This window comes from Leucoraja erinacea, chromosome 43, assembly GCF_028641065.1.
Source record: "Leucoraja erinacea ecotype New England chromosome 43, Leri_hhj_1, whole genome shotgun sequence".
Classification (NCBI taxonomy): Eukaryota; Metazoa; Chordata; class Chondrichthyes; order Rajiformes; family Rajidae; genus Leucoraja; species Leucoraja erinaceus.
This window is the reverse complement of record NC_073419.1, coordinates 651,435-674,342: the sequence shown is the minus strand read 5'-3', so window position 1 is coordinate 674,342 and position 22,908 is coordinate 651,435. Positions and strand designations below refer to the sequence as shown.

Sequence of the window (22,908 nt, the reverse complement as noted above, 5' to 3'; positions counted from 1 at the left end):
TCTGCAGTTCCCTCTTAAGCATTTGTGGAGGGATTGGACAGACACGTTTTGTGTCAGAACCCTTCTTGAGACTGCATGAAATGGAGGGGGAGGGGGTAGTGAGCTGTAAAAGAGAGGTCGAAGGGCAGGACAAAGCCTGGCAAGCATATCACGGTCCGAATAATCTTAAATTAATTTACTGATACAGCGGATGGGACTTATACTGAACATCTGTAAAAGTCTGCTATCAATCTGCAGTTATTTTATGATGCTGTTCTCTGACAATAATGATTCATGTTGAAACTCTGGAAACTCCACTACTGGTGAACATGACCAATAAGCCTAATTAAAGTACAATGAATCAGGGAGCGTCCCCCCCCCCTCAATTTCAATCACAGAAGCAAATAAGTGAATTGTAGCCCAATTAATCACTGCCGCTATTGACATCAGTTTGATTCAACATCAGTTTGATTCAACCTATGAAAGCCAGTGAAAGTTTGATTCAACCTATGAAAGCCAGCTATGAAGGCAAGGGGAATAATTAATTGAAGGAAAAATAACATAAACAGTATATGACACCCACCTCCCCACCCTTACCTTTGGTTTCACATCTTTGGTGTTCGCAGAAGAAGACCGCGCCAGACTAGGAGGAAGTCGTTTGGAAGTGGTAGCTGCCGTCAGAGTGGTTGTACTGGGTTTTTTATTGGGGCTTGGAGCAGCTGCAGCAGGTCGCTTAAGGGAAGCTGAAGGCTGTGGTTTAGTTTTGGCTGTTAAGGTCTTTGTAGTCAGTGTGCCCACCTTTTACATACAGCGATAGGGAATAACACAAAAGTCGACGATGCCAAATGAAACATAGAAACAAAAGGAAGCAAACAAAAGACAAAGTAAAAATGGCCAATGAAAATATTATGCTGAGTAAATAAACTCTGTGGATCTGAGACAAATTTTAAATTGTATAAAGTTAAAGAATAGTCTACATATTATAATGTTGCAGGTTCTCTAAATACATTTTTGCCCCAGTTTCAGGAGGGGTTAAAGTTGGATGAGAGGGCTGGAGACAAAGGAACCAAGCGAAGGGAAGAAGGGAAGAAGGGAAGGAATGTAAGGGGGAAAGAGAAGAAAATGGTTCAGGAGAAAGTAAAGAGCAAGGAAGGGCATTTACAATGCTTCTAATGCTTGGAAGATCCAGGAGGGGGCACAAATCAAGCACATTGTTTCAGTTCAGATTAAACATATTGCATTGTTCCAAAATTAAATGGGACACTTGTGCCATAAACAGGGTTAGATTTGATCCAGAGCCATGGATATCAAACTTCAAGAAAATTAGCAGACAATTTTAAAGATAGCACAAATAGCATTTTACCAAATTAAAGATGGGAGCTTGTGGGAAGAAAGTTGAGGGATGGTTGAGGGAGAGAGAGAGGGGGGGGGGTGCAAGGTGGCGAGGAGTGAGGCAAGGAGGCAAGTGGAGGAGGGAGGCGAGGCGGGGTAAAGGGGGTGGAAGGTATTGAGGAAGATGGAAGAGAGAGAAAGAGAGGAGGGAGGCGAGTGAGTTGAGTAAAAGGGGAGGAGGGACACAAAGGGATGCACCCATGACGGAGAGTAGAGAGGAGGGAGAAATCACTAAGTCGGGGAAGGCACAATTGAAGCATGGGATTTTTCACACCAGTTTAATTATACTGCATTCTTCCAGTAGTTAAAGTGACAATGCCCAGGCACATACGTTTGGACAGATTCTGTGGGGCTCTGACATTCAAAATATATACAAGATAGCAGTAGACAGCAAGGAGCCAGTTTATAAAAAGCCCTGATGGTGCATTTTACCATTTGTCTGACAATGTTAAAATTCACAGAACAAACCCCATTTGCCTCAAATACACAGACTTTAGGTTGCAATAATAACTGAAAAGATTTAACATAAATATGGCTGAAACAAATAAATATACAAAGCAAAGGAAGATTGTTTTGCAATTGGAATGTGTACCTACCTTTCCTTTTGTATCAGGGGTTGCTGGGTGTTCTTTGGAGACTGCAGCAGTCTCTGTTTTGGTCAGGACCCCTGTCACTGCTTCCTTGGGTTTAGCTGCAGTGATTTAAAAAATGCACAATTAGCGAAATCACAAGGACAAATGGTTCACCTCGTGCTGCAAATTCTTACAGCTTCAGGTGCGAAGATTTTTTAGACTGGCTTAAACAAAGCTAGTCTCGTCCACAAGATGCATTTCAGTGACAAAGAAGGTGTGGTCTTCTTTGGTATTACCCCTGAAACACATTTACCTGCATGGTTTAGGACAAAGAGAAGATGAATGGAAGCATCGACTGCACATGTTGCTCGCTTTTTAGCTGTAGATGCGATTTGAAACAGAAGCAGCAGAGGTTCATACAGCTCCTCCAAACTGCTCTGCCATTCAATGAAATTATTTACTCCAGTCCATGTTTTTAACCTCCTGATTTTTCTTCCAACCAAGAATCTATTGATCCCAGCTTTAAATTAATTCAATGGCTGAACATCCATACCCTCCAAATAGAAAATTAGTATTAATAAAGGCTTACATAAAGAAAATTTCATTTACAGCCAAAGAGACCAATGTGTGTCTTTGTCGACTCCTGGTGTTTCACTATTAGGGTCACCACATATTAAGGTTATTATTTCATTAATTTATTTTTAATCATTATGTTTTATCCAAGCGTATTGCATTTATGAGCCAGTTGAGCTGCTGCAAATAAAAATGTCAGGTTCCGTTGTTGGTACATATAACAATTATCCCCTCTCTTGAAACTCTGCCTCCAGTTCTAGACAGCTCAGCCACAAGGAACACCCCCCCCCCCCACCCCCACAGCCCCCTCATCCTTGAAATCAAGTCCATATTGCACAACGTTCCAGAAATAGCCTCTTCTGTGTCATATTGATATTATAACTACATATCTCAATCGGTACGCTAAAATGATAGTTTCTGGATTTTGAGCTGAGGTCCTTCAAAAACTCTGCACAGTTTCAGCAAGAAGCCCCTATTAATGTACTGCTATCCATTTAAATCAATGGTTTTCCTAATGGTTCGTTTGTAACTGCATTTTGACTTTGACGCTCTTAGGTTCTGCGACACCAACATTTACATTTTCGCACCGTTGAAATACATCAGCTTTACTGTTCTTCTCCAGGATAAAAAATCTATCATCTATTTTTGTATTAATAGGACATTCTGCCACTTTGGACACGGAACCAGTCCAGGCCTGGTGCGTCTTCACATTTCACCTTCCCTGGCCTTTCATATATGATATTACTATAAGCGGAGGATGCAGCGCACAACTTTACTGTTTTTAACCTTCCGAGTTTTCTACCAATTCACAAAGAAAACTGGTAGAGTGCCACAATCTGCAAATGGCCCAACCGCTCGCTTCCCTTCAACCAATCCTCTATCCATGCAAATATATGACCCCAAATTTATTATGCTTATTTAAGCAACAATCTTTTGTAAGACAACCATGAATGAATGAATGAGTTTATTGGCCAAGAATACAAGGAATTTGTCTTGGTGCTCCGCCCGCAAGTGACAACATGACAAAATGTGTCAAATGTTTTGGACACATGTGTCACATGTGAAATGCTTTTAAAAAGTAAATTATACCGTCCATTCACAAAATGCTCAGTTTTTACCATGTTAGTTATATCTTCAAAAATCTCATTACATTATTGCCCTTTGATAAAAATCATGCTGGCTCTGCGAATCTTTTTTTTTTCATCGCTCCCTCCTGACTTAGACATATGTTGCTTTTGCTTTGTAGCTGCCAGCTCAGATTCCTAGAATTCCCTGGTTAACAGGTCTGTGCCTCCACATGGAATGTTGCCATTCGTGATGATGACTTTATGAGCGGCACGGTGGTGCAGCAGTAGAGTTGCTGCCTCACAGAGCCAGAGACTGGGTTCAATCCTGATTAGGGGTGCTGTCTGTATGGAGTTTGTATGTTCTCCCTATGACTGCGTGGGTTTCCCCCAGGTGCTCCGGTTTCCTCCCACACTACAAAGACGTACAAGTTTTAGAGGTAAATTGGCTTTGGTACAAGCTGTAAATTGCCCGTAGTGTTTAGGATAGTGCTTGTGGGTGGGAGTGTTTGCTGGTCGGCACAGACTCAGTGGGCCGAAGGGCCTACTTTTACATTGGATCTCTAAACTAAAGTCTATAGACTCAATGCTATCTTCTCAAGGGCATATGGGGTTGGACAACACACACAGTGCTTCATAACCATGTCCATATCCAGAGATGTTATAGAAATGACATAATGCCGAGCTACGGAGCTGCTTCCAACTGGCTGTCTATTGGGTGTGTGGGATATGACTGCTATTAAAAGTGGTTTGCTTCATATATGTACACCGGCTCATATGGTGAAGTCAATATGCAAGTTCTTGGGTTAATCCACAGTCTGTTTGACACCAGTTAACTAATAACTGGTGAACAGTTAGTCTCAATGGCTCCGTATAGTATGAAAGAGTCAATATGATTTCCATTTCTTTCCTGTAAGCATAACACAGAAACAGTCTAACATTCCTGTACTATCTTAATCTTCCACAGAAACAATAGTCTTTAACCATTCAAGACACTAAGTAATTACATAATAGCTGTGTGGAAAGGTGTCCACATGGCCTACTCCTGCACCTAATGTCTATTGTCTATTGATACCATGGGTTAGTGACATGGTAAATGATCAATAGGTGAGAGATCATGATGTAGAAAAGAAAGGGGCATCAAAGCTCTATGCCGACAGGAGACAAGGTGCCAAACCATCAGATGTGATGCCAGGAAATGAGGTGCCAGTGAGAATCGGCAGGAGTCAAATATGATACAAACACATTGTATGTGAAAATGTATCACTGTTGGGATAGTACAGGGACGCTGCCAACTGAAGTTGAGACTGTGGGCGTTCAGACTCAAGGCGACCAAATCGTGGAGCCAAGAATGCACGAGTCTGAGGAGGAGACTATGCAAAACTAGAATCAAGATGATGAACTGGTGGAACAGTATCAGTACCAGTACAGACAGAAGCAGTGGTCACACCAAAACATCAGAGAAGACCACCCAAGAAATACGAGGACTATGAAACGTATTGACATGTGGAAATGATGCTTTATCAATGTAACGAATGCTGTATCCTAAATGGTGTTGGAATGTTCAGTTTACAATGAATGAATGAATTAATACGTTTATTGGCCAAGTATTCACATACAAGGAATTTGCCTTGGTGCTCTGCCCACAAGTGACAACATGACATACAGTGACTGTGTGGTGATGCAGGATAAGGGAGGGATGTCATGGTAACTGATGTCATGTTTAAATGTATCAAGTGTTAATATGAGTCGGAAAGGTCAGAGAACACATGTTGCGGGGATGTAAAGGGAAGGCGGACGAATAAAGCAAAGCGTTTACGTTCAGTGTCCTTGAAGTGTGTTTATTACATTCTGATCAAGGAGAGGATCTGACACTGGAGTCAGATGGTCTTGCTGGATATCAAACTAAACAGCAGGATACAAGTGACTAACTGAAAAATTCCAAACTCAACTTTAATATATGTCAATCATTGAAGGTTTCCCTTGATCAGACATTACCAGAAAATGTTTAGCAAAAGCTGCTGAAATTTCAAAATCTCAAAAAATGGAATTGCATATTAGAACTAAAGATTTATGTTAGCTTTCCTCCTCATGAAGAGAAAGTGCTTATTACTAGCACTTAAAGCATGGAATAAACTAGACAACAATATAGTCAAATCACCTTCCCTAGACAGTTGTAACAGTTGTAAGGGGGCACTAACAGCACATTAGCATGCACAACACATCCAAGTTGGCGATATGCAGAGTACTGCCCTGCCGACTACAAATTCAGAAGGTTCAGAAGAAGGTTCAAAGATCACAAGTATTTTGTGTGATTCCTGATGAGTCCTGTACTTTATGACCGGCATTGAAGTACTATTTAGAAGTGGGTATAAACATGTGGACATATTATAGGAAAGATGTGTAGGAAGGAACTGCAGATGCTCGGTTAAATCGAAGATAAGACACAAAAAGATGGAGTAACTCAGCGAGTCAGACAGCATCTCTGGAGAAAAGGAATAGGTGACGTTTCGGGTCGAGACTTCTTCAGTCTGAAAAAGGATCTCAACCCGAAACATCGCCTATTTATTTTCCCCAGAGATGCTGGCTGACCCGCTGAATTACTCCAGCTTTTTGTGTCTATCTTCTTGCTATAAGAAAGATGTCAAGCTGGAAAGGGTGCAGAGAAGATTTCCAAGGAATTTGCCAGGACTCAAGGGACTGAGCTATGGGGAGATGTTGAGCAGTCTGGACTTTATTCCTTCGAGTGCAGGAGGATGAGGGGTGATCTAATAGAGGTGTACAAAATCATGAGAGGAATAGATAGAGTAAATGCAGATTTACTAATAAATGGGGAACAGTTAGTCTCCACATCCATCCTATCCAAGCCTCATATAATTTGACCCGTGACTGTTGCCAAGCTGGATTGGCCAGTAAGGTTTGAGGTACTTGAGTAGATCACTGTTGACTCATTATTCTATGGTAGGAATCATGCCCCAGTTATTGTACTGCCTTAGTCCATTCAATGGATGATTACCAGTAAATCTAGCCCATATCTAAGCATCTCTAGCCTATACCAATTGACTCTGGTTCTCTTGCCCTAGTTACAAAAGCCGAGGCAACATTAATCTCTTCTGAAATCTAAGGTAGACACAAAAAGCTGGAGAAACACAGCGGGTCAGACAGCATCTCTGGAGAAAAGGAATAGGTGACGTTTCGGGTTGGGACCCTTCTTCAGACTGTTTCGGTTTAAACTTTAATCTTCGGTTTAAACCAGCATCTGCAGTTCCTTCCTACACATTTCATCTTCTGAAATCTAACCAGTTTGAGCAGCTTAGAACCAAGTCACACAGAACACAGATCAGTTGGACTGGCAAGGAAATCCTAATATTCCTTCATCACACTTTTATTTTTACAGAAAACGTTTGCATATCTCATACATATATTTGAAAATTAGAAATCTGATGATGGGGTTAATAAATGGATCAGAATAGGCAGATTATTGGCAGATTTATTGGCAGAATAGGCAGATTTATTGGCACGGCAAGTACCAGGAGTGATTTAATGAGCCTTTTCCTCAGCTGTAGATCCACAGTGATGGGTTCAAGTTCCACGAGACAAATTGGAACTTTTTGATAACCCATGCTTGGATGGCACACACTGACAAGTCTGGCATTTATTGGGCAACAACAACCAGCAGGCTCTTAAACATTATATAGCACTAATTCAGCAATTATCAACTTCTAGTGACCTTCTTTGGTTGCATGAGGTCTTTGGTTTTTGCACTAGTATTAAGGTTATCAATTTATTGATTTTTAAAAATTATTATATATTATCTGTGTGTATTGCATTTATGGACCTGTTAAGCTGCTGCAAGTAAGAACTGTTCTGTCGCCAGTACATATGACAATTAAATACTCTTGATTTAAAAGATCAGCTTAAGGGCCTGTCCCACTGCACACGGTAATTCAAGAGCTCTCCCGAGTTTAAAAAAAAATCAAACTCGTGGTAAGCACGTAGAATGTACGTAGCGGGTACATCGGAGCTCGGGACGTCTCTTAGCGGCTCGTAACGCTAACAGCAGGTACTCGGGAAATGCGGTAAACTCGTGAAGACTCGTGATAATTTTTCAAAAATGTCCACGAGAGCCCCCGAGTACCTACGAGCAGCTATTACCATAATTCTCCGAGTTCAAATCAGGGGAAACTCGGGAGAACTCTTGAATTAGCTTGTACAGTGGGACAGGCCCTTTACTAGTGTAGCTGGGACATTGTCAACCGGTGTGGGCAAGTTTAGTCTCGGATTAAAACTCAACAACTTACTGCAGAGCAAATAAGTAAATTGGTATGTGACTGAAGTCACATAAAGATAGATAAAGAGGCAACATTTTCTTCCCTGAATTAGTGAAGCAGATGACAATTTCTATGCGAAATTACCAGGAAAAAGCCACTAAGAGAGAGATTATATGTAGATCCTACATCTAAACAATCAGTTTAGGTCCTTGGGAGTACTGAGGGAGAGAGCAATCATGGCATACAAGTTTAAAGATCCCAGAGGCTGGCAACACACGTAGATAATGTGGTTACGGTGGTTTATGGGATACAGATTTTCATTAGTCGGGATTTTTAAACCAAGGCCAATTAACCAACTAATCTGCATGTCTTTGGGATGTGGGAGGAAACTGAGCACAATTATGTAGATAGTATAGCAACGTTTTCTACTTATTAGAGATGAATAACACTGGTGGACAAAGATTTAGGGTAAGGTGTAAGAGACGTAGAAGGTATCAGAGGGGGACCTCTTTGACCCAGAGACTGGCAAGTGCCTGGAATGCACTGCTAGAGGTGGAGGAAGCAGTCGTTGAACGTATTTAAGAAGTGCCTTGACTTGAATCCCCTCATCACAAAAGGCCACAGGTCAAGTGCAAGAGAATGGGATTAGTACTAACAGGTGCCCACTGGTCAGCTGCTTCTATGTTGTATAACTCTGTGCTCATTTTTTATGATATTGGGTGAATGGAATTACCACAACCGGAATGGAAGAACCAAAACAATATCTTTCAGGTTCCTGGGATTCTTTTGTTATGGTGACCATGTTGCCTATGTGCTTTGACAATGCATTAAAAAAAAGCTCAACTTTCAATCCAAAATTGTCAAACAATGTCTTGTAAAGCTCCGGGGATTCAAGTGGGTTGGGAAAGGTTAGACAATCGGATTGCAGTCCATTTGACAGTGACCTTATCAAGCAAGACAAATACTGCTTTAAACAAAAATAATCTTTGGTTTATTTTGCATAATAAACCATTTTCTGTAGTAATGGAACAGATTTCTTTTTGTAGCCATTGATGTCTTCCACATGAAGCCAAATTTTAGCCAGGACCACACAAACACATCCAAAGAGGGCAGGGTTCCCTGGGAACAGGTCAATGCTTGTACAGATCTCTAGGTGAACATCTAACTGTGTAAGAAGAGGAATGGTGGAAGGCGACGGGGGTGGGGGGGGTCCCATATCAATGCAAAATCAAAAGCTTCAATCTTTACAAGGGTAGGAGGGAATATTTCTTGCTGATCATCAATCATTGTGCACAAGGAGTTAAGATGGCTAAGGGCTTGGACATACTAGAGGCAGGAAACATGTTCCCGATGTTGGGGGAGTCCAGAACCAGGGGCCACAGTTTAAGAATAAGGAGTAAGCCATTTAGAACGGAGACGAGGAAACACTTTTTCTCACAGAGAGTCTGTGGAATTCTCTGCCTCAGAGGGCGGTGGAGGGCGGTTCTCTGGATGCTTTCCAGAGAGAGCTAGATAGGGCTCTTAAAAATAGCGGAGTCAGGGGATATGGGGAGAAGGCAGGAACGGGGTACTGATTGGGGATGATCAGCCATGATCACATTGAATGGCGGTGCTGGCTCGATGGGCCGAATGGCCTACTCCTACACCTATTGTCTATTGTCTATTGTCTATGTCGCTTGAACAAAAATCTATATTTGCCGAGGAGAACTCTAAAAAGGGGTGCGGAGCGAGAAATCAGATTGCACCAATATTTGCGGAGAGGGATCATCGAGAATAACATGTATTTATTTTGGTCCTTTACAAAGCTTGATAAATTATTGTATTATCAAGTATGTTCAACTGTTTAATGCACTTGAAATGGCACCATTTCCCCCCTGGAATCCTATGAAACGCTTATTTTATTCTACAGCAATGCCTTTTCTTTGACAGCTGCATACTCTCAAATGAAACAAAGCCCTCGCAAACCAGTACAAAAAAGCCCACCCTAAATGGTTAAATCCTTCACTGCAGCCTATCCGGCAGCATTGTTCACTTTGAGCAGCACACAGAATTGACTGATGAGTCTTTACATCGACTCGGATTATTCCACATGGTTAAAAATGAGACCTCACACACCAATGAGCTCCGCAGCAGAAATTAACAGGGAAGTTTGGCTTCAAAATGGAGCTAAACGTAAAACAATACCCATTCATATGGATTAAAAATAGCTTATCGTATATTCTGTCGTCCAGCTCTTTCTGTGGATGAGGAATGAGGTTTGATAATGCATAGAGAGATATTGAAAACCAAATAACACATGCACAATCTATAACCATTTCTGAAAAGCCTTGCGGAAACATTTTCTCTAAAAGTGATTCATCTTTGATAGAAAGTCTCAAAAGAATCTTGAGAAAATTTGTTTTTCCAGTTTTTCTCTTCTCCCTTTGAACATTGTTGGTTACATCAAACCTCACACACAAGACGACAAAAAAAGACAATACACAGATTATTTGATTATGTGAGGAAGGACATGAAGCTCAATACCATCCTCATTAGACACCTGCCTGCCTAAAGCAGAGAGCATGAATTGAGATCAAGGACAGACATCACATGGTCTCTTCACCAGTCATGCTATTTCCAGCACACACGATCGCTGATATTGGTAGCTCAAAATAGAGGCTTTTAATTTACATGATTTTAATATTCTACTCCGCACGCTGCCCCAATTACAGTGAGGGGGTTTGTGTCACATCATTGCAATTACAGATCCACACTATCTGGTGCCACCTCAGCTATGGGGTCGCAGTGGGGGCCAAAACACTTCAACAGTCAGCCCCCAACGTACTCAGATTGGAGTGGAAGTGCGACGCAAACAAATGATGGAACAGCTCATTCATCTTCCAATGCAAATGGAAACTGGGAGGCTGGGAATTTACCGTGCAAAGCTACGAGTGAAAATTTAATGCACATCTTCTGCAACCAACACACAGATATAATTTCCATGACTCGCTACTCTAAAGTTTAGGTATTTGGTTATAGACATTGCCAGGTATTCCATTTTTCAACACATCACAGTCTTGAGGAAACTGTGCAATGTACGTGATATCTCAGAAGAGGCTGTATCTTTTCAAGAGGCGCAGCTTCCTTCAGGAGCCACGGCTAATCTTTCTTTCCTTTGTCACAATTATACCTCAGCCGAGAAAATGTACTGCAAATACAACATATCTAAATTAGCTTGAATTTGAGCAGAGCACACAATGTTGGGAGTAACTCAGTGGATCAGGCAGCATCTGTGGAGGGAATGGATAGGGTCCTGATCCAAAACGGCACCTATCCATTCCCTCTATAGATGCTGCCTGATTTGATGAGTTACTCCAGCATGTTATGTTTAATCTTTTTATGAATTTGGACTCTCTCCATTCTGCTTCATAAAAAAAAAAATTTTTTAAATGATGTCCCCATTTCTCCTCACCTGGAATGTAATCCAGCTTGTGGTTGGTGGCTGTAATAGACTTGGGGCTTGGCTCCTTGCCCTTAGGACCAGTGGTCTCATTTAGCTCTGCAGACCTCCCTCTTACTTTCTTTGAGGTTTCAGCAGTGCCATGCAGGGGACTGCGTGCCTGGGGCTGCTGTTCCATCGAAGCGCTGGCACCACGCTTCGTACACTCGGTTTCTTGCTCTATACTGGTCTGTGCCAGCTCCTGGGGCTTTAGTGCTGCCTGTTCAGGCTTGTGATGTGTCATTTCAATTTTCTGAGACGTTTCACTGGCATTGAAGGCAGAATTGATCAACATTGGGCCATGTGGATTTTCTTGCAGCTGAGAAAACGGAAAGGTCTCTGCATCATTGACCCCAATTGTTCCTCTCCCCAGTGAAAGAACTTCATCTGAACCCTTTGAGAAGCTGTTCTTCTGAAGGTTGGCTTGCTCTTGCTTGCTGTGAAGCATTTCTTCCGGGATCTTACTGCTGTTGAACTCGGGGATTTTTTCCAGCTTCCCATGGTAAAATGGAGCATTAGTACCAACAATCGTGGCTGGAGTGATATCATGCGCCTTATTTCCCTCCTTCCCATGTCCTTCATCAGCGAGCTGGTCAAAGTGTAATTCTGTTGCATTTTGGTCATTGCCAAAGCTGTAAGCTGGGATTTGCTCCTCTGCCACAGTCATTGACCGCTTTAACTGTGATGTAGGGCACTTCCTGCTGGTGGTGGATGGAAGCTGGGTGCTGGGGGAATTTGCCGACTGCTCCATTGAATTGACTGGAGATTCGGTCAGCACGGGTTCGGGATATTTCTCGGCGACGCCAAAACTGGAGGGAACAGACAAATGTGAGCATTCCGACATTGCACGCCGCATCATCTTCCTCTGTTGGGAAGCCCTGTTAGCTGTACCATCATTTATTAAATCAATCTTCACATCGTCATTGTGTTCTAGAGACCCGTGCGAAGGGTTGACATCAGACGGCTCCTGCTCGTAATCCACCATAGTTGGGGTTTCAGACTTCTGTATTGTTAACGTGTACGCGGGGGATGTTTTTGGAATTGAGGTCCATTTCATTCATAGTGGACTTCTCATCGCATTTAACGCCTGCTGTTTGCTTGTAGTTTAAGTCCATATTGTCTGGCATAAAATTTGGGTTCCACACACTGAACTCGTCTTTCTTTACATTCTGGGCAGGATTACCAAATACCGTGGTCTGATGTGTCACGTTGCCGTCCAAGGGGTAACTTGTCGGCTCCCCTTTCTTGTCAGTTCTCATTTCTCGGAGGTTCTTTTCCATTTCTTTCTTACCTGTCCCGTACTCCACGCCACTCACCTGCTTGCCTATCTCAGCCTGGTTCCACTCATTTCTGACCGGATTCATTTTCTCAATGCTTTGGTCTGAGGCACCGAGATTAGCAGGGGTAGTAGCCCAGTTTGCGAAGAATTCCTTGGGCTGAGCCTCACCAGCCATGTTTTTCTGTTCCATTCCTCCTCCTGCGGTCCCAAAGAAGCCTAATTTATCTTCGTCAGTGAGAGCCACATGCTTCACGACACCATCCTTAGCTGGAGACGCCACCGCCGGGCTTGACTCAACTTTCAGGTTGCCGCCTGGCTGCTGCTCTGCTCTACGCCATTCCCATTCCGACTGGCTCCAGTTCTTTTGAGGCTGTGTGCACGGATGCTTCTCAGAGAAACAATCAGCAGGCTTCGGTTTGCAGAGATCAGTATAGTCGTTGCAAGGAGCGGGCGGCTGGTTACTGACAGACATCTCAGCAGGCTTCCTTTCTTTCTCCTTCCACGACACAAATAACGCAGTCAGTACGTTTGCCTGACTGGTTGTGTCTGAAAAGCTGCGACACCACAGCGCACCCCCAGTATCCCTACAACAAAACTATTTTTCTTGCCTTGAATGCCGTGTATCCCTCCGCCAAATAAATCCAGCTGCTGCATTTCACTGTATCGTTCATTCTCTGCATCCTCCCCCAATCAGTGTCCCTGCTCTCAACCTCTGAGAGCCCGATTATTTTAAAAGGTTCCAGAAAAGCGCATGATAGCAAGATACAGATTTACATATTTAAGCTGCCATTGTGTACGAGGAGCCCTCACTAATTTCATGCCCTTCATCTCAACATCAGCCTCATTTATTTTCAAGAAGGTGGCCAAATTGTGACACAGCCAGCTGGCTTCCATTTAACCCTCTCACTACTGAATCTCAATGTACCATCTTTTCTTATCCAATGCACATAATTTAACACGGCATCATTCAGCAGAGTCCCATTAAATAACAGTAATATTCCCCAGTGGAACACTCCTTAACATGCCTTTCCCAAATTATGCATTATTTAGTCTTTCCCCATCACAGAATATTCATCCCCTCCCCCACCTGCTTTTGTCAGGATTTCTTTGTAGAGAACCTGGAAACATGGCCTGTTATGAACAGAATTATACTTGGAAAAAGTGAGCAAGTGCCTGGTAAAAGCTTTCACTTTTCTTTGATGTAGATTTACTCTGTTATTGTGCTGAAACCATACAATCTCAATGCAGGCTAGTATAAGCAAAGCTGCCTCCTCATCTTCACAACATTCTTGGTCTTTTGCATTGTAATGACCCACTTCGCCCCAACAATTCACCCTCTTGGAATGGAGGCAATTTTCAGGACTAAACTAGAAACTGTTCAACTCATGTGTAGGATGGAACTGCATATGCTGGTTTATACTGATGATAGAAACAAAATGCTGGAGTAACTCAATGGGTCTGGCAACAACTCTGGAGAAAAGGAATAGGTGATGTTTTGGGCCAGTATCCAACTTCAGTCTGAAGTAGGGTTCCGACCTGAAACGCGCCTATTCCTTTTCTCCAGAGATGCTGCCTGACCAGTGTTACTCCAGCATTTTGTTTCTACTGATCAACTCATGTTGTTTTCTTACTCTAGAACTAAGGTAATTCCAAATTTTGTCGCAGAAATGGGACGGCTTGGTGGTGCACGGGAAGGCACAGTGGCGCAGCAGGATTTGTGTAAGTGTGCAGGGATCGCTGGTCAGCGCGTACCCGGCGGGACGAAAGGCCTGTTCCCGCGCTGTATCTCTAAGCTAAGCTAAACTGTGGTACAATAAAATGCTGGAGTAACTCAGCAGGTCAGGCAACATCCCTGAAGAACATGGATCGGTGGCGTTTCATGTTTGAACCCATTTTTAGGCCGATTGCAGGATTAGGAGGAAATAGTGGAGGGGCAGCTCCAGCCAGAACTCTGCTAGATGAGTGGAGTGGCTGCTGACCAGGAGTGGTCCCGACGTGAAACATCACCTATACATGGTCTCCAGTGATGCTGCCCGACTCCAGCATTTTATGTCTTTCCTTGATAAACTAGTAAATGCAGTTCCTTGTTTGTACATAGACAATGCTTATGTTGGCCCTCATTCAGAGATCAAACTCCAAGTCATCATTGATCTGTTCAGTGAAGCATACGATATAGAAAAATACAAAGGGCTGGAGTAGCTCAGTGAGTCAGGCTTCTCTGGAGTTCATGGATAGTTTAGAGTCATAGTCAAACAGCGTGGAAACAGGCCCTTCGGCCCTACATGCCCATCCGATCAACATGCCCCATCCACACGAGCCCAGCTTAACACCATCAAATTAACATTCTTCATTCGGAAGAAGAGTCACAACCAGAAACCTCACCTGTCCTATTGTGGAATTCTCTGCTACAGAAGGCAGTGGAGTCAAATTGGCCTACTCCTGCACCTATTTTTCTATGTTTCTATCCATGCCTCCAGAAATGCTGTCTGACCCACTGAGTTACCCCAGCAATGAATTTTGTTTGTAAAATAGCATCTGCAGATCCTTGTGTCTAGGCATATGATAGAATGTCCTTATTATCCACAAAACAAAGGTTCTCAACCACCAACTCTTCCTGATATTGAACAGCCACAACATGGCACTGGAAAACTTGGACTATATTCTATATCTGGGAGACCACCTTTCAATAAAGGGAGAAAACTATGACTAAAATTCACCATAACCTTCTGTGTACCTGCTCAGCCCTCGGTAAAATAATTTTCAAAGATCAAGGATGCAAACCAAAGGCTCAGGGTCGACCAACAGGCAGTAACTACGCCATCCTGGTGGACCTCCTGCAACAGACACCTCGAAGCATTGGAGAAATTCCACCAATGCACAAATCCACTGACAGTATAGGTGAACCAGAATCAGCTTCCTGTTCTTGATCAACATCCAGAATATTGAGGCTCAGATAACACACAGTTCCACCAGGTTGGGGTGGCATAGTGGTGCAGCGATAGTCGTTCCCTTACAGCGCCAGAGACTCGGGTTTGATCCTGACTATGGGCGCTGTCTGTACAGAGTTTGTACGTTATCACCGTGACTGATCTGATCTGTGACTGGACACACTGATCTGTTCTGTAGTCACTGCCTACTATGTTCTGTTGTGCTGAAAGCAAAGCAAGAATTTCATTGTCCTATCAGGGACACAAGACAATAAACTCTCTTGAATCTTGAATCTTGGCCGCGCGAGTGTTTGCGGTAAAAATTGTAAATTGTCCCTAATGAGTAGGATAGATCTGGTGTATGGCGGTGCTCACTGGCCGGTACAGACTCGGTGGGCCGAAGAACCTGGTTTAACGGTGCATCTCTAGAGTCTAAAGTAAAGTTTCAAATAGGCCATATCACCTGCTCATCCAACATGTAACCAAATTCCAAAAACATACACCCTATTCCAAGCTCTGCCATGGCAAGAGATAACTAGCTGGGCAGCGTAATCAACTCAAGGAAATACTCAAAAGAATCCTTGAAAAAGTGCAACATTCCTACTCACTCCTGAGAATCCTAAGCCAATCTAAAACCCAAACACAAAAAGCTGGAAACACTCAGCAGGTCAGGCCTATGTGTGGGAGGAGAAGTTAGGTCAGAGTTTCAGATTGGACAAACCAGAAACTTTGATTCTGTTTCTCGTCCCACAAATGAGGCTTGACTAGCTGAGTATTCCTAGTATTTCCTATTTCTGTAGATACATCACTGCATAATATGGAGAAGTACTTGGGCCGGTATCATCAACTACAGCAGAATTATCCCCTCCAAAAACTCACACCGACTCAATTCCTGGGCCTATGTACCTTCTTTTGCAACTAGAATCTTGACCTTCTCAACTTTATACCTCACAGTGTAGACAAGGAAGTAAGAATGCTGGTTTACCTAAGGAAAGACGCACAAATGCTGGAGTAGCTCAGCAGGTCAGGCAGCATCCCTCGAGAACACATATAGAGGATATTTTGGGTCGGGACACTTCTTCAGAATGATGGACTGGCCAAGTAAACCAGCCAGAAGAATAGCAACTGAGTAAATCACTCCAGAATCCTTGCTCTGTCCTCTCCCCTCTGCTAATTTTTTAACCGGGTTGGTAATTTTCTATTCCATGTGCTAACAGGCTCTCAGGAAGAACTTTTCTCATTGCCCAATAGTCCATGCATCACTGAGGAATCCCCTTTCTGCCAGTTCAGCCACCTCTTCAAAAGGTATTTTCACATCATCAGGCATGATTACCCTTCATACGCTCATGCCGAGTCTTTCTGACAACTCCATCTTCAAATTAAAAAATATATTTCCCACCACACAAGTATTTCTTGACGTCCTCTGAGGGAGGGCTATATGTATGTATGTATGTATGTATGTATGTATGTATGTATGTATGTATGTATGTATGTATGTATGTATGTACTTAATCTATGAACCAATGTTGTATAACTTTAGTACCTCCATCAATGTAAAACACTTTGGTCAACGAGAGTTGTTTTTTGAATGTGCTATAGAAATAAAAGTGACTTGGTTTGACATGAAGCTAATCTGTCCACAACTCCTTAGTTTTCCTTGCCTCTTTCTTAAATGGCAGAGCAATATGCATAATTTTCCAATACAGAAATAGTGAGAGAATATAGAAGATTGCAAAGATGATGATTTTCTTAAGTCATTCCTTTAAAAACAGGGTTGGGACTTTGATGTGATTATATTGTTTACATTCACTTCAACAAGTCTCTCGTGTTCTTGATTCCCCAATAATTAAACATGAAAAAAATGTTCATGAACAATATCATATGGAGTGTGTTATGTCCCACTATGCTTTTTCTCTAATATAATTTGAACATTTTAAGACTATTCTAATATCCTTTGCAAAAGCACTTTTCACATCAACATTTATTTGTTTTTTTTAAACTGTTCTTTATATATCGTGCAGCTGCTGGATCTTTTTGTGAATTGCTGGTGGATTTTAATGTTGCCTCTTACTGTTCTCATTAAGGATTTTTTTGTTTTGTTTTGACAGATTCAGATCAAATCAACTCATTTTTGGACACCTCCAAAGATTTTTGTTGTTTATCAATTAACAATATTACCAGAACTGTCCATCAACCAATTTGCGTACTTGAACTCTGTCCTTTGGCATGGAAGGCAACCTGACCCAAATCTTGAATGTATTTCTCTCAAACGCTACATTCCAAATGTGTATCTTTCTTGCTTGAGCTAATCTATGTGCCTCAGTCCACATGAAATGAAAGTATTTGCATGCATTCAAGTCGTATGTTTGATTTCTGCATTAATGCTGCTGCCACAACTGTGTCTACACAATTTCCACTGATTCATTATTTTTAATAACCATAAATTCTCCCCCCCCCCCAATCAATTTAACTCATTTTTACACCTTCTCTCATTACTGAAGTTGTTTTATTCTTACATTTCCAAGGCTGCTCCTCCTTCACTATTTTCCCCATCTTTCCGAACAACCTAATAGTTGAGTTTAGAGATACAGCGTGGCAACATAACAGGCCCTTCAGCCCACTGAGTCCGCGCCGACCACGATCATCCTACACACTAGCAACAGTTTTTACCAAAGCCAATTAACCTACAAGCCTGCATATCTTTGGAGTGTGGGAAAAAAAATCAGAGCACCCAGAGTAAACCCACGTGGTCACAGGGAGAATGTACAAACTCCGTACAGAGAGCATCCGTAGTCAGGATCAAACCCGGGTCCCTAGCACTGTAAGGCAGCATCTCTACTGCTGCATCATTGTGCTGCCCCGTGTGCCACTGTGCTGCCCCTTGAGCCACTGTGCTGCCCCTTCCGACAACCTTTATAAATTTCCTGCCCTGACTATCCGGCAACTATGAATTTGCACCTTACTTTATTGCCTCAAGATCATCAAGTCTGAGCAGGTGAGGAAGCTGAGCAGACTCGGTCCCGATGGTGTAGGGTACTCAAGGTGTGTGCCAGCCACTTGTACGGAGTACTCCAGCAGATCTTTAACCTGAGCCTGGAGTATTGTGATGCAGTATCATTCCTGTGATGTGGAAGACATCCTGCCTGGTTCCTGTACCAAAGAGGACATCCCTTCTCCTCCAATGACTACAGACTGGTGGCGCTGACCTCACACAACATGAAGTCCCTGGAGTGGGTGGTGCTCACTCACCTGCGACCCATTTAAACCCTACCTAGACCCCCTGCAGTTCGTTTACCAAACAACGGTAGAAGACGTCATTATCCACCTGCTCCATCGTTCCTATGCTCACCTGGATAAGCCGGGAAGCATTGTGAGAGTCATGTTTTTTGACTTCTCCAGTGCTTTTAACAACATCCCGCCTGGAGCAAACTGATGAAGATGCAGGTGGATGCTCCATTGATCACCAACTACCTGCCTGAATGACCACAGTATGTCAGGCTACAGAATTGTGTCTCGGGTATGGTAGTGAGCAACACAGGGGCCCCACAGGGGACAGTCCTCTCTCCCTTCCTGTTCGACATCTACACCTTGGATTTTAGATACAACTCGGACTCCTGCTTCCTGCTATCTGCAGAGGTTTTCGCTTGACTCTGCAATTGTGAGCTGCATTAGTGAGGGGAGGGAAGCTGAATCACCTACAGCTCAACACCGACAAGACTAAGTAGTTAGTGGAGGACTTTAGGAGAAGTGGAACACCCCTGCCCCCTGTCCCCATTAAGGGTGTGGATGTGCAGTTTACCAAGGAGTACGAGTACCTTGGAGTTTACCTGGATAGTAATATGGACTGGTCCAGGAACACTGAGGCACTGTATAAGAAGGGACAGAGCCGTCTGTACTTTCAGAGGAGGCTCCGCTCTTTCAACGTCTGCAGTAAGATGCTGCAGATGTTCTATCAATCTGTGGTGGCCAGTGCCGTCTTCATCGCTGGTATGTGGTGGGGCAGCAGGGCGAAGCTCGCCGACGCCAACAGAATTAACAAGCTCATCAGGAAGGCCGGCTCCGTTCTGGGGGTGGAGTTGAATTCATTGGAGGGGAGGATGCTCCTCAAACTGCGGAGCGTCTTGGACAATGCAGCTCACCCCCCTCCGTGACACACTGGTCAATCTGAGGAGCACCTTCAGCAACAGACTGGTTCCACCGAGATACAGCACAGATCGCCACAGATCTTTTTTCTCTTTGGCTATCAAACTGTACAAGCCTCCCCCATCTGCTGTGGGGTAGACTGACTAACCCCCCCCCCCCCCCCCCCCCTCCCCCTCCTCCCCAATCTTTGCACATCCCATATCCTGGGCATTCCACTCATCACTTTAATTCCATGTTCCTTGTAATTTGTGGTGTTTTATGACTGTTGGCAGACCGATTTCCCTCCTGGGATAAATGAAGTACGATCGTATCATATTTAATTTGTTTTAAGGGTTCTGTGAACCTTTTCAATAAATATATTGGCCACACTCAAACTATACTTATGCACTAATATTTTACTCAAACTGAAACAAACTTGGACGATATCAGGTCAATCTAAACCTGCAGCACGACGCAAAATGCCGGAGGAACTCAACGAGTCAGGCAACTTCTGTAGAGGAAATGGACAAACGACATTTTTGGTGGGGATCCTTCTTCAGACTGATTATAGTGTGGGGGGGGGGAGAGAATTCTAGAGAAGGGAGGTGCCAGACTTTATCCTACTTTGCCCCACCTTGCTTTTCCAGATTTCACCCCTTACTACAATCAGCCTGAAAAAGGGTCTCGACTTGAAATGTTGTCTGGTCATTTCCTCCCCAAGTCTTTTTCTTGGCCAATTTTCTATTGCCAGGATTCAAACCATCTGATTAGCAATTGACAATGATGCATTTCAGGGTACATCCTCTGCTTTGCTAACCCCACAACAGAACTATTATGCATTCAAATGCACTCGAGCCTTTTACGTAAGCAGTCAAGTGTCTTCAATTCAATGCCAGGCATAGAAATTGAAGTTAGCATATTTAGACATATGAGGGCAATGTCAAGAAGGCACAGAATTAAGGTTGGAAAATAAGAATTTAGCGCTTTATAGCAGAATTGATTGAAGAGTGTCCCAAAAGACTTTAGAATCAATTGTTTTTTAAATGACTTTTTTCAGGATCTGGACATATTTCCCTTCTCTAATGAGGTGGTGGTATGCTTGCTTTGTGAACTGCTGTAGTCTTTCTTACCAAGTATAGGTGGTACAGCAGTATAGTTGCTGCCTTACAGTGCTTGCAGGGCCAGGGGCTCAGGTTTGATCTCCGACTACAGGTCCTGTCTGTACGGAGTTTGTATGTTCTCCCCATGACTGTATGGGTTTTCTCCGAGATCTTTGATTTCCACCCACACTCCAAGGATGTACAGCTTTGTAGGTTAATTGGCTTAGTATAAGTGAAAATTGTCCCTTATGTGTGTAGATAGTGTTTATATGCGGGAATCGCTGGTCGGTGCGGACTCGGTGGGCCGAAGTTCCTGTTTCCGCGCTGTATCTCTAAACTGGACTAAACTAAACCCTACTCACAGAATGTGGCTGGGCAGGGTGTTCTAGCATAAAGACCCCGTGGCAACAAAAGGCCGGCGATATAATTGATATAATAATAAGAGCTTGGAAAGTAAAAACTGTCTCAGCCATTCACCCTGTGAGTGAAATGAGTGGAAATGTTTCTGAAGACTAATGATACTGAACTCCCAGTGGACACTGATCAGAGAAATAAAATGATACCGTAGAAAAAGGGAGCTAAATTGTGGTATGCACTGGACATCTACGAACGAGCTGCCGGAGGAGGGGCTGGTAATAGCGTCAAATTTAAGAAACATTTGGACTCAAATTTCACTGTACCTTAATTGGTACATGTGACAATTAAATTGAATCTTGTGGTACAAGTACAAAAGGTTTAGAGGGATATAGACCAAACACAGGCACATTGGGCATGTTGGTTAGCGAAGGGCCTGTTCTATGCAATATGACATCTAAAAAGCCTAATGCGTCCACTAACACTTTTGGATGGGATTTGTGAGACAGTTTTACTCTGGGCCTAATACCCAAGAACAAACTCTTTGGGGCAGTGACAGCATCACACGAACGTTGTCAGTGGGTTGGCAGGAAAACAACAGATGACATCAGCACAAAAGATGGGAAGGCTGTGGGTCATATGGGTACAAAGGGCTGGACGTCTTGTTGTATCCAGCGTGACACAGAGTCAGCTGGGTTCAAGACGACCGGGTGTGACAGAGAGCTTGAAGTGTTGTCCCCAAAGATGTTAACAACCAATAAATGGCACAGTCCTCCTCTGAACACAATGCACGAGGAAACATTTCCCAAAGATGGTAATAGCCAATAAATATAATGCAGGGTTTGGACCCGAAATATCAAACATCCCTTTGCCTCATCAGATGCTGCCTGACCCACTGCTTTCCTCCAGCAGATTGCTTATTTGCTCCAGATTACAACATCTGCACTCTTCTGCCTCCTCTTCCCATTCATGTATTCCTCCTGGGATCATATCTTTAGCCAACAATTGGCCTATCAGTGAAGCTCCTTGCCTGAGGTAACCTATCGCCGGCCCAATTTGTCCTGAATTTTTTTCTTGCTTCCAATATCTCTCTCCCCCCTCCCAACCACAATCAGTCTGAAGAAGGGTCCCAACCTGAAACATCATCTATCCATTTTCTCCCAGAGATGCTGCATGATCGGATAAGTTACTCCAGTATTTTGCGTCTACCATATTATATTGTAGGATTGACCTATCCTATATTATATTGTATTATTGTATCCTATTATATTGAAGTACAAGACAGTGTATAAACAGGGATCTTACCTAATTAAACCTGCTACTTTTTAGCATTCGATCAGATCTTATAAGGTACTTCATTTGAAAAGGTACAACAGGAAGAACCATCAATGTTACAGATAAAGTAACACGGGAGTCCACAGGCAAGTAAGTATTCCAAGATATTTCTACTTTTTTGTAAAGAATGAGAAGTAAATGAGATTACAACATAGGTCCATATTCCATGTCAATTTAAATGCATGTTTACTTTTTTGCAACTTCCTGCTATTTTCTCACCAATCAAATTTCAGATCCATTGCTGAAATGAAACAGTCCAAAAAAATCAGTGACACCTTTGTAACTGTGATGCACCACATCTCCACCTACGACACTCCTTCCCCATCTACTCCCTTGGTGTCTTGTGCTTGCTTGGTTCCATTGATCTATCTAACAGTAACAAAGCAATGCGCTCCCTTCCCAATCCGACCACACTATGGGAGGTTGCACGTAAGGTCACTGGGTCATAGGGCTTGACGCACG

General features: G+C 43.1%; 1 protein-coding gene across 16 annotated transcripts in view; it reads right to left on the bottom strand.

Moving 5' to 3' along the window:
• LOC129714874 (microtubule-associated protein 4-like) overlaps positions 1-22,908 on the bottom strand; it is a 251,694-nt gene that overhangs the window by 46,168 nt on the left and 182,618 nt on the right. For 15 of the 16 annotated variants that reach the window (XM_055664734.1, XM_055664736.1, XM_055664735.1 and 12 more), the window contains 2 exons: positions 1,968-2,062; positions 577-777 (listed from right to left, as the gene is read on the bottom strand). In XM_055664734.1, the coding sequence (XP_055520709.1) occupies positions 577-777; positions 1,968-2,062 (296 nt within the window). The remainder of the gene's footprint in view (positions 1-576; positions 778-1,967; positions 2,063-22,908) is intronic. The other variant, XM_055664733.1, reaches the window with a different exon arrangement.